We start from the raw sequence: 18,507 nt of genomic DNA, 5'->3' as shown, positions 1-18,507 counted from the left end.
GTAATTACAACAACTCATGCAAAACAATATATATATTCTTAAAAACTATATATATATCCATAAATATTTTCAGCCGTAGATTTAATGAAAAATAAATTTCAACCATAGATTTTTGTTAAATTAATAATTTTTGGACTGACATGTAAAATTTATGACTTTGTACTTGGTAATTTGGTTGAAGTTGTATAAAACTTTGTATTTGTGTTGTTATTTGTTATTACTTATTTGGATATGACCTTTAAATTTGTTGGCTTAAAACATATTGGTAGAAGTCAATTAACAATTGTACCAATTAATTGGTATACCAACGTTATTAATTGATTTAAATAGTAGAATTTTTATACCAATTATATGTTGCTCGCTACATAATATTAAAAAAATGAAGTTGACATACCTACTAATTCACCCATACTGCGATTATAAATTTCAAAGCTACGTACCTTCTTTAGCTTATAAATTGTGAAGCTAGTTTGATTTTTCTTTTTTATGATTGAAAGTATTGATCTTGCTAATTATTTTCTATATTTAAATTCGGTATATATAAAGGATTCCGAACAACAAGACGACATCGTTTGGAGAAGTTGAGAGTTGAGAATGAGCTTGTGGGATTCACTTCTCGGTGGCGGGGCGACGGAGGGACACCCGTACGACCTGGCGCCGTGCTCTTCCAACACCGTTTTTTCAATCCTCAACGTCGGAGCGGTAACACAATCCCCCCCCCTCTCTCTCTCTCCCAACTTAATACTTCATTCTAGTTCCAAAACCCTTATGATTTTACTCCCTCTTATTTCAGGCCGGTGCGATTTGGGGTTTATGCGCCGGTCCCCACGAAGCTCGTGAATACGGTAAATTTCGAACCTTTCTTCCTCTTTTCTTGTTTGGATTCGAAATTGTGAATCCAGTACTGATTTTCTGCTTGTTTGTTCTTGCTAATCCAGGCCTGACTGGAATAGACCGAGCTAGTTTTGTGGTACCAACTCTTTCTTGTATCATTTAGTTGGTGTTATGTGTGTGTTTAGTCAAAGTTTTCAGTAATGCATTTGGTTTTGTACAGGCAAAAAATGTTGCCCGCTATTCCTTTCAATATGGTAATTTGTATGTCTGTGTTTTGTTATTTTGGTTATCTTTGGTGCGGCATATATGGGTGGAACTAACCTTTACTGGGTTTGCAGCAATCATTGCTGGAGTTGCTACTGCTTCCCACTGTAAGATTCGAAACCATCGCGGAAAGGATGATTGGGTTAGTGCCTTGAGCCCCTTGACTGACTTCTTAATAGGGAGGACTTCAGCATGATATAGATTTATGATGATAAGCTGAGGGATAATGTCTGTTTTGTTTCTTCTCTGAATAGGTTAATGGTGTGATTTCTGGGGCTACGACGGGGGCGGCCTTTGCTGCTTTATCAAGAAGCTGGAAACAGATGATTCCCGCAGCTCTTGTTATTTCTGCCATCAAAATACACTCCGACTATGGTAGAAGCAATGTGAAGATGTGACTGGCGAAGCAAGGTTGTACTCTTCCTAAATTTTTGTGTAGATTGACAATCATGATTAGCAAGTGATCAATTCATTTATTGATTCCGTTATCATTCTCTATATAAAAATAGTAGCAGAAACTCCAAAGAAATACGTTTTCCTGTTTTTCTGTAAATCATTTGCTCCAAAGCTACCATATAGACTAGTTTTATAGAAGATTCACCAAGAAGCATTATTATGAATGTGCAAAACCTCTGTTTATGAATATCAACTTTGGCTTTACTGCTATGTTTAGGGTTATTGTGTGAAAGTGAGAGCATCTGCCGCAAGTTTTATACCATCACAAATCCAAGTTTGGCCACCTCAAAATTAAACTGCACTTTCTGACATAGCTTAGGTCATTGCTTTTGATGGCTTTTATTTTCTGGGCTATTTGGAAGGGTTAACTAATTATGTATACACTGAACATTGGTTCTCTGTATCATATATATATATATATATATATATATATCTCTCGTCAGTTTTTGCTGTTTTATTTTGATCACCTATTTGATCCTTTCATTCTGTTTCCAAATACTCATTCTCATGTTACTTCAATCTTGTTTTACATGATTCTTTATGTTCATCTGGGATCTGTGAAGATCTTAGGTTACTTCTAAAGATTAAAGTCTTTGAAATGATTCTCTCGTTCTTCTTGGTCACTTGGTTAACAGATAATTGCAAATATATCCATATGTAACAGTTATTTTGGAAGAAACACTGAGGGGAGTCGACAATAAAGATAAGGTAACCTTTAGTCAGATTGTCGTATAACTATGTAGCACGACACTGACACGGCACGACATGGCAGATCTAAAAACCTAAATTCCGACACGGAAATTTATATATAGTTTAATATATTTATTAATGCATAAATGAAATGTATAACACATGAAATAATGTTAAATTAAAGATTCAAGTTCATTCCATTACATAACAATTCAAAAGAAATAAATCTAAGAAAAGAAGAAATGGAAAATGATGGGGTTGAAACAAAACTTGGGTTATTTTTATTTTTTTTCTTCTATTTTTTTATATTTAAAATGATGACGTGGCGTGTTAGAATTATGATGTGGTGTGTCGGTCAAAATGTCAGAGAAGTATCGGAAAAGTCAATATTACTGACACGCCATGTGGCGTGTCGAACATTGTGTTGGGGAGTGTCGGACACTTCGACACTCCAATCTTAGAAGTGTCGGTGCTACAGTCGAATAACTAGAAACAAGTACAGCCATATTAATGCAATATTAAGTACTACCATTTAATTTGAGGATTCCATCTACCAGATCATTTTGAATCTTTATGTCCAAGTCACTGTGGACTTTCATATTGCATAGCTGTAGTTTCGTTTCGCTTGTGGTCCGCTACTCTAAGTTCCAAATCATGTGAGGCAAAGAAGCTAAATAGTTGTTGTTTTGACCCCAGATGAGAGATCAAAAGACGTGAGCATAATTATGTTTGTAATAATAGCAACCTTTTGTATTCTTCACATGTTCATGTGTTAAATGTAGCATCACTAACCTTGATTCGCAGAAGTTGAGATCTCTCTCTCTTGATTGTTCGAAAGTTGGCCCATCTGTTTCTTCGTAAATCAAATGCGTGGTATCTAAGTCTTTGATAAATTGTTCACTGCAGTATTAGTTCTTCCATAGTTGATTCTTGACGACTTTGGTGTTACTGTGATTTCCTGCCCGAGGGGCTAGTAGCGTGACGATCTTCTTACAGCTACCCCAAACGTCTTAGTAGTGTATTCTTCTCAAGAAATAACCATGAAGAGTTGGTTTTTCTATTCTCTTCTGTAAGTGCCGATGGTTCGAAAGCTGGCGTGTCCGTCTCTGTGTATGCTATCTATGGCTTCGATGTTCTTTTGTTCGCTGCAATATTTCGTTCCTGTTGTTGATTTTTGACGAATTTGTTACTGATACGATTACTCGCTGGAGGACTTGAAGGTGACGATCTTCTAACTACAAAAAAAATGTGTTTAGGCTCCACACCAAACCGTCTCAGACATGTTTCTTCATGAAGAAGAAGCATAAAATGGCAATCACAGTTATAGACTTATAGGTGAAACTTGAAAGTGAATCCCAATTTAGCGATGCTATTATTGGTGTAGGTGTCGGGGTTGGTTTAGCAAACTGAGCTCCTGTCTCTTTTACAATCACTAAACTCAACAAGCTGTTAATGGTTGGACCTCCCAAATTTCTCAAGTGGACTGTGGTAGATGCATATTAACTTTGCTATGAAGCTAATGTGTGAAGTGGAATATTAAAGAGTAGGTATCTGGTTGGTGAAAAAATAACTTGCAATGATCACTGCATAGATATAGATAATAGATGTGCCCTAGGAGTGATGACTGAGAAAACAAAATTCTTGTATTATCGAATTCCTGCTATCATTAATAGAGGCTCATAAAATTTGTTTTTTCGTTGTTGCCAACTCGAAAAATATTTAGTGTTTCAATTTAAATGACAATATGTCGTTCATATTGAAGTTATATAGCCATACTCATCCATTTATACCGAATTCATGTTTTATTCTGTATTATAAAATTATCGTATGAACTGATGATTACGTTGAAATATTCAAATATGTAAAAGAGATCGACTACATCAAATATTCATCATTTGGAGCCTAAACGATTCTTATTTCAGATGAGTGTACTCCCCAACTTGGGTTTGAATCGTGAATGCGAGGGACTGTAATGCGACGTTAGTTGATTCAACCCTAGAGGATTAGTCTTTGATCCTACAAATCTGTGCGATAATGCGATCAATCCAAAGAGAGCCCTGGTGACAAAATTGAAAATGATCATAATGAGTTCATTTATTACTTTCGGCGAATCGGACCAATCTAGTGTTCCTATAGTTCAGAAAGAAAATCTAAATTAACAAAATGATGTAGAAAAATAAATAACAGAAAACAGGGTAAGTACTTGCGTAACAGCTGAGGTGAGCCCACGATCGAGTAGCAGAAGCAGCTATATATATATATATATATATATATATATATATATATATATATATATATATAGTTCATATTCAGAGTGAAGTTTAATTCTGAAATTACAAAGTAAAATTCTAATTTTGGCACACTTTTCGGTCAATTTTTTTCATCATAAGCAATTCAATATTTAGGTATGCTATTGAAGATCATCTATACAAAATTTCATCTAATTTGGATATCGTTAAGGTATTGAAATTAGATTAAATCAATGAATGAATTAAAACTGTTCAACGTGAACCGTTCGTGTAAATCCAAATTTTGAAAGCTCAAACCATTGTCATCTTGAATAGTATACCTAAATATTGAATCGCTTATGGTGAAAAAATTTGACCGACAAGTGTGCCAAAATTGGAACTTCACTCTGTAATTTTAGAATGAAGTTTTACTCTGAATATATATATATGATGGTCATCCGAAGACGAACATATTTTAAACAAGGGGGATGTTCAGATCAGTTGGGGGTCGCTGGGATCAAAGTCATCAAACTACTAACAATCTGGAACAAGTTTCGTGCTCCCAATCCTTTCCAAATGCCACGTACTTCTTTTGTTTTGTGACCTTTTCCGTTCAGGAAATATAATATACTAAACCCAGACAAACACACACCGTCTCTCTCTCTCTCTCTCTTTCTCTCTCTCTCTCTCTGAAAGCTTCAACCTTGCTTACCTTGATCTTTCCAGAATCTCCTCCAGGTCTTTTTGACTCGTAGTATATAATTCACACTCTGACCCTCAGTTATGTTAAACAAATCAGTCATTGTCTTTGCTCGTTGAGTTCGCACAACAGAGATCCGAGTTTGCTTCGACGAAAACTTGGTCGTCGAGTTGGGTTTGAACTTTGAACATGGATGGTGAATATCAAGAAGTAAGTCGTTGTTTCTCATCAACAAGCTACCATATACATCCTTTTCTTTCTTCTTTTACTGTCCTAGTTACTTGGACAATGTTGATTCAGTTTTTGTTAATAACAAGTACCCATCATTGTGTGTAGGTTTACATAAGGAATTCCAGAGGAGTGCAGCTTTTCACTTGCAGATGGTTGCCTTTCTCTTCCCCAAAGGCCCTTGTGTTCCTCTGCCATGGTCTCTCTCTCTCTCTCTCTCTCTCTCTCTGAAGTACACTGTGATCCTTGCTTGTATATTTGCATAAGTACGTATGTGTGGTTCAAAAGCTAAGGAGATCTGTAACTGGTGTTGCAGGTTATGGCATGGAGTGCAGCGGTTTCATGAGAGGTAATAAATAACAACTTAAATGCATGAGACTAGCTTCCCCGTTATCATCTTCTTCATAATTTCATTGTTATGAATTATTAGCTCTCTAATGTCAGGTGTCTTTTTTTTAAATATGTTCAGCCTTTCACTGCTTAGTCTAGTCTAGTATCAATAATACATGAAAAATCAATAGTGCAAAAAAAAAAAACAGGAAAGTGTTGGAACTTTAATTTCCTTGAATGAAAGTTATAATACAGCAAGTTTTTGCATTTATATATTGATCTTGATCATAAATATCTAAGGCCACAAGAAACTAAAGATTTTGGGCCACTTTTCCTGTTCTCTCCCTCTTTCTCTTTTTGACTAGTTTCAGTTTAACTTACATATGTGGAAATTTAGCAGAGTACAAAAGCAAAATCTTCATCTCTTCTGTATTTGTCATCTCTGTTTCCTTCCTTTTATCTTCACATTAGTGCTTGTAATATCAAAGCAAAAGGTAAAACTTTAGGCAAAAACCCACTGATTCAATTTTCAAGTTTTTTTTCCCATTATTTCTTTCCTACTGTAACCTGATAATTCATGAAGAACCCAGGAAATTGACTACAACTCTTGAAGATAATTGGAATTAGAAAACAAACAAAGTAGCTGGATAAGAACATTATCTTTCAAGGAAAAAGTGTAGCATGGAACAATAATGACAGTCCTGTCTAAAATTATGGCAAATAGTCGGACAAAACAGCATTTGTCATTTTCCAGAATTCCCATACTTCTCTGCTGCTACGCCACTATAATTGTAATCTCATTCATATTCCCAAAGTCTATGTGACGCACCACATTACAATCCATATATTTGTTATCTTCCTCTTACTACTTTATCCCTTTGATAAATATGTGACGCATACAAAAATCATATTATAGCTCCTCCTAATTTCAACCAGGAAAAAAGAGATGGCCTATTTATTTCCATGTTTCTTTGTCAGTGATTGCTGTATGGCCATGACAGCAACCCCCAAGCAACCCCTTGATCCTGAAATCAGTGAAATGTCATATAAGTAGACCATGTCGGAAGACACAATGATATGTTTGGGTCAACTGGGTTTGGTTTTGTTTGGTTGCCAAACATTAGGTTCTCTAAGGTTGTTGGGTCCTCCAAGCGAAGTAGCTGACCCTGTAAATTGAATTCCAAAACTAAATGCAAATGACAAGAGTTTATAGAGAATCACCAATAATGACCTTACTGAATGCACTGATCTGTCCTTGTGTTACATATAGAATGCGGCGTCCGGCTAGCAAACGCCGGATATGCAGTATTTGGAATCGACTATGAGGGCCATGGGCGTTCTCGGGGCGCAAGGTGTTACATTAAGAAGTTCGAAAACATTGTTAACGACTGCAATGACTTCTTCAAGTCGATTTGTGGTATGTTCCGACACTTACATTACTCTTGGCTCTTAGGCATTTGTTCTTTGTTAGACACATTGTATGTTTGTTCATCCAACAAGTGTTACCGATAATCTAGATATACTGTTTAATAAATGAGTGCGTTATCTTGTTTGGAGAGACGAAAATCAACTGTTACCTAACCTAGGATTTCAAATTGGATTGACAGTCGAGGAAGAGTACAGGGACAAATGTAGGTTCTTGTATGGGGAATCCATGGGAGGGGCAGTGGCCTTATTGCTTCATAAGAAGGATCCTACATTTTGGAATGGTGCTGTTCTTGTTGCACCAATGTGCAAGGTAAAAGACTATCTGTACATTTTTGGTTCTGTTGGATCAGCTTGGTCTACCAAAACTCATTGCCATATTCTATCTGACATGGTTAGATATCAGAGAAAGTAAAGCCGCATCCACTGGTGGTAAATGTACTGACCAGAGTAGAGGAAATTATACCGAAATGGAAGATCGTACCCACCAAAGACGTTATTGATTCCGCCTTCAAGGACCCTGTAAAGCGCGAAGTGGTACTTAATTTTTAGAACCTTTACTGAGCAAGCTAGATGGAACTTTGGGTATATTTCAGTGTTTAAATGGTGTTTATTTTCTAGATAAGAAGCAACAAGCTTATCTACCAAGACAAGCCGAGGCTGAAAACTGCTTTGGAAATGCTGAGAACTAGCATGAGCCTTGAAGACACTTTACATGAAGTAAGTTTCTGCTTCCAATGATTCGATCACAATATATGTCACAATAATTCATTTATCAACTTAAACCAGAATTGCCTTCTGTTAATATTGGGCAGGTGAAACTACCTTTCTTTGTTTTACATGGGGAGGCAGATACAGTTACAGACCCTGAAGTAAGCAAATCTCTGTACAAAAAAGCCAGCAGCCCAGACAAGACCATAAAATTGTACCCTGGAATGTGGCATGGCTTGACATCAGGAGAACCCGACGGGAACGTCGAGATTGTGTTTGCAGACATCATACTTTGGCTTGAGAAGCACACTACCGACAGCAATGTCGTGGTTCTGCAACCACTTCAAACATTTAATGATGGCATTGTGAAGTTGAACACCACAGCATCATCACCCGAAACCATGAACGAACGGCAGCAAGGGAGCTATTTCTGTGGACTAAAGGGGCGAAGATTACAACATCACTCGGCAATGTAGTCCTGCGTACTGGGAATCATAGCTGCTGTTTCGCACTTGTGCATTATCACTATAAAACTGCTCTCATGAGTCATAATAAAGGTGAAATAGTGGAATAAAACAGTTGCCCTGTTTCTATTGAACTCAAACTTTACGTAGTTTGGCGTGTCTAATTAAGTTTAGAGCAGTTTGACGAATAAACGGAAGAGTTAAACAACTTCTTGCTGAAACTCATTGAGGTTTAAAGCTAGAATTAGCAATCTCAGATTGGTAATTCAGATGTAGACTGCTTGCATAATATCGAGTTATTTTCTCATGAAACTGTGTACTGTAATCTAATTGTTATTTTCTCATGAAACTGTGTACTGTAATCTAATTGTTATTTTCTCAAATGTAGACAGATTGCACAAAAAAGAATGTGAGGAAGATTGAAAGACGAAGCTCGCTGTCTATTAAGCTTAAAGGATAACAATACATAAAGAACAAAGGATGGACATGACAACGAATGCCGAAAGAAGACACCTCCAAACCTACTCCGAATACAGAAGAACTTAGGAACTTATATGCTACTACTGTTGCTTGCTATTGCTACTGTTGCCGCGACCTTGCTGCTATATTCTTGTTTGGAAATTGGAGGGTAAAGAACGAAAGGGATTGTCTTTCCCGATGCCATTTGGCCAGAGAGAAGTATGCATGCCCCAATGCCATAATGCCGATACAGATATGATAGAATTACATGGTGGTCGTGGTCGTGGCACCGGCAGCTTCCTTGTGGTCACCAAAGATACGTTTGCTGAAGTCTGAGACCATGAGCGGGAGTCCCTTGCGGAGGGACACCTTTGGTTGCCAACCAAGAAGGTCTTTGGCCTTTGTAATATCAGGCTTCCTCTTGTGCGGGTCATCCTCAGTGTTTGGCCTGAACTCAATCCTTGCATCTTTGTCAATTGTTTCTTGGACCACCTGCACCAGCATCATCAACATCATAAAGGGATCAACTAACTGCTGAACCTTAAAATTAAGCCAACATTAAAGGGTTCATGATGTAAAATTGTAAATTACCTTTGCAAGTTCAAGCATGGTGAATTCACCAGGGTTCCCAAGATTGAAAGGTCCAACATGCTCACCTTCCATCAGCCGCATCAGACCATCCACCTATTGTAATATACAAACGGCACTTCAGCAACAGCGACGACATTTAACAAGAAAATCGCATGTCTGGGAGAAAACCCTTCCTTACATAACAGCAAAATACCAATCCTAATATATCAACTAGAACAGTCTCCAGAAAAGACTATTTACTTCCTCAATTGTATATCTTTACCTTACCAAAACTTCACAAAAGACCTAAAGCCCTGGTTTCAACTAGAAGGAAGACTTAAAAACTGCATACAACTCACTCAGATTCATCAACTCATATGGCAATTAAGAATTGCGAGATGGTGATTACACCCCGCAAGAAGAAATTGACCACAATGCAGAGAAGAGTATTGACCCAACTCCATGAATCAGAAACTTAAATTGCCAGCAATCTGGCACATGCAGAAAAGGCAGTACCACCCATCTAGTGTGCACACCTTTCAGTTCCCCGAATTAACTGCCATTGTTTTGTGCCATGCACATGGCAAACATAATAGTCAATCTACTTCAGGAACCTACCCAGATTCACTTATAACACTACCAATCAAAATCTCACTACCCCAGCCTAGCTTGCATTTTAAAAACGTTTCACTTGGCTCGATACCCTTAAAATAAGCAAACAACACAATCTAATCTGATAAAGTAGAGCTAGCTAACAATCACAGCAAGAATAATAATAAATTCGCCAATTCTAGGATTGCGCATTTTAAAGTAGAAGAATAAAACTAAATTACCAGATCAGACACATATTGGAAACTCCTTGTCTGCTTTCCATCGCCGTACACAGTCATAGGCTCTTTCCTCAGCGCCTGCGTTACAATTCACAAATCAGCAATTCACCCCTAACATTCACTTCACAACAAAAAGTCGTAAACTAAACAACTACGCACAGCCGAATTTACCTGAGCAACAAAGTTACTCACGACTCGACCGTCGTCTATGCACATTCTCGGGCCGTATGTGTTGAAAATTCTAGCAATCCTAACCTGCATTACCCCATATCAAATGAAAATCTATACCATTAGCCTACTGTAATAAAGTTATACAGTATAGTTAAAATTGGTTAGAGTTACAGTAATTTACCTCGACTCCAGCTCCTCTGTGATAGTCCATAGTCAAAGTCTCTGCCGTGCGCTTTCCCTCATCGTAGCAACTTCGGACACCTGTTGCACATTCAGACAGCCAACGATCATTTGTCACATACTCAGACCAAGGCTCAGTGCCTGTCAGATCTACATCGGATCATTTGTAAATTAAATGACCACCAAGCCCTCCCCCGGCTTATGGTTTTACCCTTCCTACCGGGACACGCCCTCCGGCCTATAGCCATCTCCACCGTCCGATGAGTGGACCCGCAAATCACGGGCCATCTGGGAGACCGTGCGATACTGAAAACCCACCCCGACCGGATCTAGGAGGCTACTGCTCCTCGGCAGGTCCCACACCCAGTGGGTCCAACGTGGGTGGCGTCGTGCCTTCGAGAAAAGGACAAGCCCTCCCCGAACTTCGGTTTCAAAATCGAAACTGGAAACTAATATCTCACCGGGGAGGGAAAACTAAAATGCGCCGATTCTAAAAATAAAAATGAGAATAGAAGAAGACAGTTACCGATGGGATTGACGTTGCCCCAGTAGGTCTCGACCTGAGGGTGCTGCAGAGGATCGCCGTAGACCTCGCTGGTGCTGGTCAACAAGAACCGAGCTCCGATCCGCTTCGCCAGCCCGAGCATGTTCAGAGTTCCCACCACATTGGTCTTGTGCGATCACCAGAATTAAGGAAACACACAACAAAACTAAACGAAACTAAAACAAACGCATCCAAAATCAAAACTGAGAATGAAAAACGACACGGTTTCGATCAAAAGGATATGATAGTCTTGACGGGGTTGAACTTGTAATGGACAGGGGAGGCGGGGCAGGCGAGATGGTAGATCTGGTCGACTTCGAGAAGGAGAGGTTCAACAACGTCGTGTCGGATTAATTCGAATCTAGGGTTGCCGAAATGGTGCTGCACATTCTCTTTTCTTCCGGTGAAGAAATTATCCACCACGATCACACTGTCGCCTCTCTCTATCAGTCGGTCGACGAGGTGGGACCCGACGAACCCGGCCCCGCCGGTAACGACGATACGGAGGCCCTTGCGCTTCAGGCCGAGAGGGACCTTCCCGCCAGAATTGTAATTGGTGAGACCAAAGCGGCGCTCGTAGGCGGGTTTGTGGGAGAGGTGGGTGGACTGGAAGTCGAACTTGACCATGTCGTTGGGGATCGGGTCCTGGCCGCGGTAGGCGGGGCGAGACGACGGCAGGAGGGTGAAGCAGACGGTGGCGATGGTAATGCCGACCAGGATGAAAATCAGGCGCTGTTCACGGAGAAGGTAGCCGATCGGGCGGGTCACCGAAGCCCACGGCTTGGGGAGTTTTGGCGAGTAGGCGTCGGAAGCTGGCTGGGCCTCGTCGTGCCCGCCCCGGAATATCAGCTCCGAGCCCATTTCTAACGTTTTTGATTCACAAAAATCAGAACAGATACTGTTTTGATTGATGAAAGTCTGAAAGAGGGTGATGGGTTTGGAAGGAAATGTGTAGAGAAATTAGAGAAGAGGGCTGAGTCGGACGAGTTCGACTCGCCGGGAACTCAGTCGTGGCGGTTTGTGGCGGTGCGGGGGTGTTGTGTCTCTCTTTCTCCACTTGTCTGGGTTATGAAGGCTCTCTCAGACGGCTCTGGTATATTTAACTAGTGAAGGGTTTCAGAACAAGGCAGCATTTTTGGTTTAATTGCGAAAACGCCATTGGGTTTCCCTTCTCTCGATTTGAAAAGTAAACGGGTGACATTTGGTGTGATTCAAAATCGTCAATAGTTGGTGAATCGGAGGTTTGTGGTTAATGAATTTTCATTAAACTAATTACCTATTCATTATTGATTACAATTATGATTAAGCTTTTAATCACTTTCTTTAGCTGGGGAGGTTGATACCTATTTCGGTGTGCAATACTTTCTTCTTCCCTTTTTTTTTTAAGATAACTTGTGAGGTACCTTAAATCTTAATTAATGAAATTGACGAAGATAAGAGGAGATATTAAGCATAAATCTTTAATTATAAATACCTGAAATAATATCAGATATATCTACAAATTTGTACTCAACAAAGCACCAACTAGCAAATAGTACACTAGTGACTACTCTATTTGCTTTAAAATAACGGTGACATATCGGAAAGATAACTCGACTACTGCGAATAATAATGGCTAATAACACAACTTTCTCACTATGTTACCGCCGAAAAATAAATCTGACACCACTTAACTTCACCCTGCCACTAGACGACAACAACCATTTTACAAAGTAAGGAACTCACCGTCTAATTAGAGCAGACAATGCACAAAAAGTATACTCACATACACGAAACCGACTAATCCTACACAACTAAGGTAAGAACTTATTAACATAACAATAATAACACAAACAAAAAACAAAAAATAGCAAAATACTTTGGTTGGGCCCAACATCAAAGCCCAAACTGAAACCTTATCCAAGGGTGTCGAAAAACTACATGACGTCGGCCAAACCCTGCCTAACCACACTGCAGCCATTGCCATCAGTCCATCCAAAAATATTGAAGTGCAAGTTTAAAATATTGTATGATATGTTTTCATGACAAATAAAGTCGCATAAATGAGTATTGTTTGTTTTATTGCAATTTTGAGAAGAAAAACTATATTACTCCTAATTACAATAAAAATATAATTTAGGCGCCTGTGTTTAGTTACGTAATTGATGTGGCAAATTGGGTCACAAATGAAATCGCATTGGAAACCAAATTAAGGAAACTAAAATCGTTAGATTGTAAACATGCGAGACATAGTCAATACGTACGTTTAAGGAAATGTGGTAGACTCAAATCACTCAATATCTCAGTAATGCAAGGGGCCACATCAAAAGATCACAATGTTACATACTTTAGATACAAGGGAGGGAACTGACACATGACTATTGTCTATTGATACGATCTTTGTAACAATACTGACAACCAATATTTTACCCATTAGCATCGTCCGTCTTATTGACTTGTGATTGTTTTGGGTAATCATACAAGTGTTATCATAAAAACAAGTAAAATATTTTTCATCACTGTTACAAGTAAGATTCGAAAATTGAGCTGGAATTAGACAAATTTAGAATTTTGACGGTTAATTTTGACAGAAAGATTGAATATAATTATGTAACTAGTGATTCTGCTTTTATTATTAAAAAAATTAGTAAAATATAGGTTAACAAAACAAAATGAAAATAATAATTTGTGTGAAAGCATGACGTAGCTGTGCCACAGTGCCTGTAGTGATTTTTTTATGGTGTTGATTACTGGTGCAGTTCAACCTTAACTTTATTAGAACCTCCAAATCCCGTCAACGTACAATTTGAGAGTTTTTTTTAGCGTTGATTTGGAAACGTTAGAGGGTATAAGTCACGCATATCGTGCATTTTTGTACATAAGTCGCAAATCCATGCAGCTTCATTGCACTTTGTACGTTCGACACGAATTATGTGAAGTAAGGCTGCCAGTTAAATCTTCAATTAGATTAAACGGATGTTTCATTAAGGCTTAAAACAACCTCACCAGACTCTTTTTTGTTTTCTTATCAATAAAAAATTCGGTGGAAACGTTAATTAGGCTCTCTCTCTCTTTTTTTTGGGTCAATAAATCCGAGCTTGAATTCTATTAGTTTTCAATGGAAGCTTTTCATCACATATATGAGACAACAAAAAACTAACGATTAACAGGATGAATTCAGCTGTAACTCAAAATACTTTGAGCGAGCTAATACTTTAGACTAAAGTGTCGATTAATCGTATATGAGTTAAATTAGAGCCTTTTATATTTACAAGTTCATCATGTGTACTTATGTGAGTTATGTTACTACAACAAAAATGTCGATCATTAGGTGTATAATTTGTTTGGGATTTAGCTCGATTTCTCATAAGGGTGGCATAAACGCTAGAAAGATCTAAGCAGAGTATAATCCACCGATTAAGGTTCCTCCAAGTTTAAGTTTAGTTAAAGATTGAATTAATGCATCGTAAAAGCTCTACTGCTCAAGTCGACGCATATTGTCACAATTCATTACATTTTAGGAATTTGATGACAATTTATTTTGGTTACTCATTCATGTAATTCCAGCTAATGATATTGATCAAAGCCTCGAAACTCGAAAGTTTAGTGCTCGTCGGCTTTTCAAAATTTAGCATTTTTCGTCAAGCAGCCCAATGATGCAACAAAGAATCATGGTCTACGTTCTAATATTCTATGAAGGACTGTTTTGGTCATTTGAGCAAACAATGAACAACACATCTTCCAAAAGAAAGGAAATTATAGTAGTGAGACGTATCTCGATCATGGATTCATGACTAAAACTAATTGATACGTAAAAGAAAGCCTCTAATTGGGCTTTCATATATACAAAACGTTTATAACTTTATGAGAGTTTCCTAATTGTTGTTTAACATGAGGTTTTCGTAATGTTAGTTCAAATTGGTTTGTAACTTTCAAATTTTTGATGATTATGAATTTTTCTCAGTTTTTTTTTTCGTTATAGCTAGCTCGCTTTTATATATAATTCACACATTCATATTAAATTATTGTTCTAATGATAAATTTTAGAATATGATACTTTCTCATGAGTAAGTGGTGAACAGTTCTTGGTTAAAACAACACTTTGGCAAACGGAAACAGGTTAAATAAAATTGAGAACATGCATCCTCGTGTTTACTCCCCTTTTTCATCTTTACGGTTAGGGTTCTTAATTAAGAAAGCTAGACACCCTTTACGTAGTTTAGCAATTTTTCTTGCCTTCGATGAATAGAGACACTATCCTTTTTCCTTTCATTCTTTATCATCCATGCATAAACGTATACATACGCCACACCACGTACTTCTACCAGATCGCATACCGGTCTAGTATGATATTAGTTTATAAAACATGCAAAATGTTGTAATGAAAATGCTAAGCCACATGAGATATGTGCGTTGGCAGACGCGAGACATATGGTAATGGTGCCACACTTGCATCTTTACCTTTCGTACTTTCTTCCATTTGAAACAAAAATGACCATTTTCAAATCGAGCGTGCAATGTCGTTTCAAGCCGGGAAATTGAAAAGTCTATGCATGGCTTGGTATTCAAGTTAGGTAAGGATTAGGATTGGCTAGGGCTAATTAGGTACTCCAAGACTAAGACATTAGACATAACAAGAAAATAGTTTGGGGGGGGGGACCTCGATCGATCTACCATTTATGTATCCTATACATATTGGCATTATATCTACGTACGGTCCCATACAATAGCATCATCTATTCATTACACACAAGGAATAAATGGATGACTATATGTATACATGAGCATCTTATTGTTTGTCGTTCATTAAGAAGTTTTGGTGTACAAAATAATTAGAAAATGTACATTCATTTCAAATCACGCTATTACGTAAAACAACCGATCGAGTAGTGTTTTGAATGAAATTACTAAAACTACATATAACACGATATTTTATGTGATTTTCATACCAACATGCCGCAAAGCATATCAGTTGGTCGTCGGAGAAGCTAGCTTGTTAGTAAAAAAGCTAGGTACTTTTGTAATTACGTAAGCAAATTTTGATAGTCTACTAATTAACCCCCCAATTAAGAAGAAGTGAATGGTAAGATTATCTCTTGACTACACTCTATAACGTCGGATCGTGTCATAGATCTCGATGTCTCTGGGTTGTCCCTGAGATCGGGTTTGCATGGGGTTAGAAATTGAGGCATTTGTATATTATGAGGGTTGCACCTAATAGAAGATAGGACTTGGTTTGCACGTCGGATTTATATGCAAGCAACGTTGACGCTGCTCCGTACACGTGCCTCTTAACGATTTCGCACGTTTTCTCCCATTTTGCCACCAGCACCCATGATTGGTCAAACTTTTGTTTTTTAAACCCAAGAGGCAGACTTCAGATATTTATTCCAATATGACCTAGTTATGTATTGAATTTTTTTTTCCGTGAGAATTAATAGATATATTATTGAAAAAAAGATTACACAAGGGAATGAGAAATATTGGCTGTAGGCATAAAAGTCTTTTCAACTACGATAACTAGCATGTAATTTTCACAAAAGAAAAATATATATCTATTTATGTTCTGTGCCATTTGGCATTTCATGTCTACTGAAAATGCCCAAATAAGATCCAAAACACCAACCCGTTCCTTCAAAATAACTCTAGCCCAGCTCCGCTGGTGTCGACTAGCTAGTAGTGGAGACTGGAGAGACCTCAGTACAAGAACCTAATGATTCATTCTTTGTTTTATTTGTTTATTTGAAATTTGTCACATTTGGTCTTTACACGATGGCGATTTGCAACCTTTGTGATTCATACATGAACGTTCCTTAATTAGGTCACGCCCCACTCATCGATTTAGAACTTAATTAGTTGTAGTAGGGCAAAGGTTTGGAGCCAACTAGCTAGATCCCGCCAACTTGGAACGACCCTATATCATCATCAAATTTGTCAACTGTATGATAAAAAAGGGCCCCTTTGCTATATGATATGAGCAATGTTGGTGTCCTTTGCTATACAATAACGTCGATAGAAGCCTTCATATTGTTTTACTTGGTTTACTTGTCCCTTCAATGAAGCTTCTTCATTTCCAAAAAAAAAACATAATAATAAAATAATGGGAGCCCTTTTAATTAGAACCCTTAAATTGAAGACTTTCAGCTTATGTCATTTTTTTATCTTATATTTTCATCTTAACTACACTCAATTTACATATATTTATGAGTAGATTATTATATAAATTTTCAACCAAATTGAGAATCGTGAAAACATTCATAAGTGTGATTTACCAATTATGAACTTGAACGGTTTATGTTTGACAGATTTGGTTCGTCCAATAATTTGATCTAGTTTGATATTTTAACAATTACTAATTTGACTGAAATTTTGTACTCATATAGACCTATAAATTAAACGGATGAGATGTTAAAATGTATTGAAAAATAAAAACCATAATTTTAAAAGTTATCAACTAGCCCTAGAAATAAAAACAATCTTCAAATTCTCTTTAGGCAGTATAACGAGTAAGTTGATGTTATTAGTTTGTGTTTGTCAATGTAGTTTGACCACGATGCTCGAAGATGCTAAACCAAGGTTAATTAGTAATTGCCATATAAAAAATACTCTAGAAATTAGAAATCGGCACCACATGTTCAGATGTATCTGAGTTGCAAGTATGATTACTTGTGCTAGAAAGCTCATGTAGAAAGAAAATTTGCGTCAAAAGTTCCAAATTTGTCCTCTATTACCAAACAAGACGCATCATCAAAAGTCAAACACATACTACTCTTCAACTTTCCAGAAGGTTTAGATCTTCTGGTAAAAAAAAAAACTGTTTCCCAAAACAAACTTACACATTGGACTCCTTTGGTTACCAGAAGGGAAATCAATTCCCGAATCTTTCCCATGGGAACGAGAAAGTGAAGTTCCTATCAAGTTTCATTTCTTGTGTTTGGTATAGCAGCCAAACTATTCCGGAAAGTACATCTCATTTGACTCCCAGTTTTTGTTTTCCACAGGAAAGCATAGTAAAAATTTGCAACAGTTCCAACAATACCCCTGGATAATATTTGCAAATGGTAAACGCATTGCTATTGTTCCTCATGCAGCTAAATGACTTGATATAAATTTTTCCAAATTTTATCTAGCAAACTCATTTAAAGATTGAATTTGACATATACAAAAATAGAGGAAGAGTAATGTAGGAGAATTATATAGTCAGCAATTACTGTAATTCTATTTTTTTTTCGGCGATGAGACAAAAGAACAGAGAAACCAAACAGGGGCTGCAACAAAGCAAAACCCAGAAACAGGAAAAAAGACCTAGGCTGTGTTTGGTAAAGCTTATGAGCTCTAGTGATTATAAGTGAAGCCCAACAACCCGTTTGGTAAACTGGCTTCTGCCTTCTAACTTCCAAAAGTTGGGGCTTTTTCAAGCCAAAATGAGAAGTAGCTCCTACCC

General features: G+C 37.6%; 3 protein-coding genes across 5 annotated transcripts; 2 read left to right on the top strand and 1 right to left on the bottom strand.

Moving 5' to 3' along the window:
• Positions 1 to 586: 586 nt before the first annotated feature.
• LOC126782073 (outer envelope pore protein 16-4, chloroplastic) lies at positions 587 to 2,336 on the top strand. 2 transcript variants are annotated; one of them, XM_050507235.1, is made up of 7 exons: positions 587 to 702; positions 794 to 845; positions 939 to 970; positions 1,055 to 1,088; positions 1,173 to 1,240; positions 1,353 to 1,509; positions 2,219 to 2,336. In XM_050507235.1, exons 1-6 carry the CDS (start codon positions 595 to 597, stop codon positions 1,494 to 1,496), a joined length of 438 nt encoding a protein of 145 aa, XP_050363192.1. In that variant the 5' UTR covers positions 587 to 594; the 3' UTR covers positions 1,497 to 1,509; positions 2,219 to 2,336. The 2 variants fall into 2 exon arrangements, with proteins under 2 accessions (XP_050363192.1, XP_050363191.1); XM_050507234.1 differs by lacking the exon at positions 2,219 to 2,336 and having other exon boundaries at positions 1,353 to 1,686.
• A 2,632-nt stretch (positions 2,337 to 4,968) lies between these two features.
• Positions 4,969 to 8,859, top strand: LOC126785293 (caffeoylshikimate esterase). Of its 2 annotated transcripts, XR_007671037.1 has the most exons (9): positions 4,969 to 5,382; positions 5,509 to 5,599; positions 5,717 to 5,749; positions 7,001 to 7,147; positions 7,338 to 7,468; positions 7,555 to 7,692; positions 7,777 to 7,875; positions 7,971 to 8,423; positions 8,719 to 8,859. XR_007671037.1 is itself a non-coding variant. In XM_050510932.1 (8 exons), exons 1-8 carry the CDS (start codon positions 5,362 to 5,364, stop codon positions 8,340 to 8,342), a joined length of 1,032 nt encoding a protein of 343 aa, XP_050366889.1. In that variant the 5' UTR covers positions 4,969 to 5,361; the 3' UTR covers positions 8,343 to 8,479. The 2 variants fall into 2 exon arrangements, 1 of the variants encoding a protein (XP_050366889.1); XM_050510932.1 differs by lacking the exon at positions 8,719 to 8,859 and having other exon boundaries at positions 7,971 to 8,479.
• On the bottom strand, positions 8,750 to 12,138 carry LOC126785294 (UDP-glucuronic acid decarboxylase 2). The gene is made up of 7 exons (XM_050510933.1): positions 11,328 to 12,138; positions 11,067 to 11,214; positions 10,542 to 10,621; positions 10,361 to 10,444; positions 10,193 to 10,267; positions 9,381 to 9,473; positions 8,750 to 9,281 (listed from the first exon to the last, which is right to left on the bottom strand). Exons 1-7 carry the CDS (start codon positions 11,943 to 11,945, stop codon positions 9,054 to 9,056), a joined length of 1,326 nt encoding a protein of 441 aa, XP_050366890.1. The 5' UTR covers positions 11,946 to 12,138; the 3' UTR covers positions 8,750 to 9,053.
• Positions 12,139 to 18,507: the final 6,369 nt, after the last annotated feature.

The sequence above is a fragment of the Argentina anserina genome, chromosome 2 (genome assembly GCF_933775445.1).
Source record: "Argentina anserina chromosome 2, drPotAnse1.1, whole genome shotgun sequence".
In the NCBI taxonomy this organism is placed as follows: domain Eukaryota; kingdom Viridiplantae; phylum Streptophyta; class Magnoliopsida; order Rosales; family Rosaceae; genus Argentina; species Argentina anserina.
The sequence above is the reverse complement of the archived record's forward strand: the minus strand, read 5'-3'. Positions and strand labels throughout refer to the sequence as shown.

Bases quoted from the DNA above. Each gene is read 5' to 3' on its own strand.
- LOC126785293 (XM_050510932.1), top strand. From the start codon at position 5,362: ATGGATGGTGAATATCAAGAA. The intron at 7,469-7,554 runs GTAAAAGACTAT...TGACATGGTTAG, and splicing joins TTGTTGCACCAATGTGCAAG to ATATCAGAGAAAGTAAAGCC. The intron at 7,876-7,970 runs GTAAGTTTCTGC...AATATTGGGCAG, and splicing joins TTGAAGACACTTTACATGAA to GTGAAACTACCTTTCTTTGT.
- LOC126782073 (XM_050507235.1), top strand. From the start codon at position 595: ATGAGCTTGTGGGATTCACTTCTCGGTGGCGGGGCGACGGAGGGACAC. The intron at 1,089-1,172 runs GTAATTTGTATG...CTGGGTTTGCAG, and splicing joins CCGCTATTCCTTTCAATATG to CAATCATTGCTGGAGTTGCT. The intron at 1,241-1,352 runs GTTAGTGCCTTG...TTCTCTGAATAG, and splicing joins ATCGCGGAAAGGATGATTGG to GTTAATGGTGTGATTTCTGG.
- LOC126785294 (XM_050510933.1), bottom strand. From the start codon at position 11,945: ATGGGCTCGGAGCTGATATTCCGGGGCGGGCACGACGAGGCCCAGCCA. The intron at 11,215-11,327 runs ATATCCTTTTGA...TGGTGATCGCAC, and splicing joins TCAACCCCGTCAAGACTATC to AAGACCAATGTGGTGGGAAC. The intron at 9,282-9,380 runs GTAATTTACAAT...ATGCTGGTGCAG, and splicing joins CCATGCTTGAACTTGCAAAG to GTGGTCCAAGAAACAATTGA.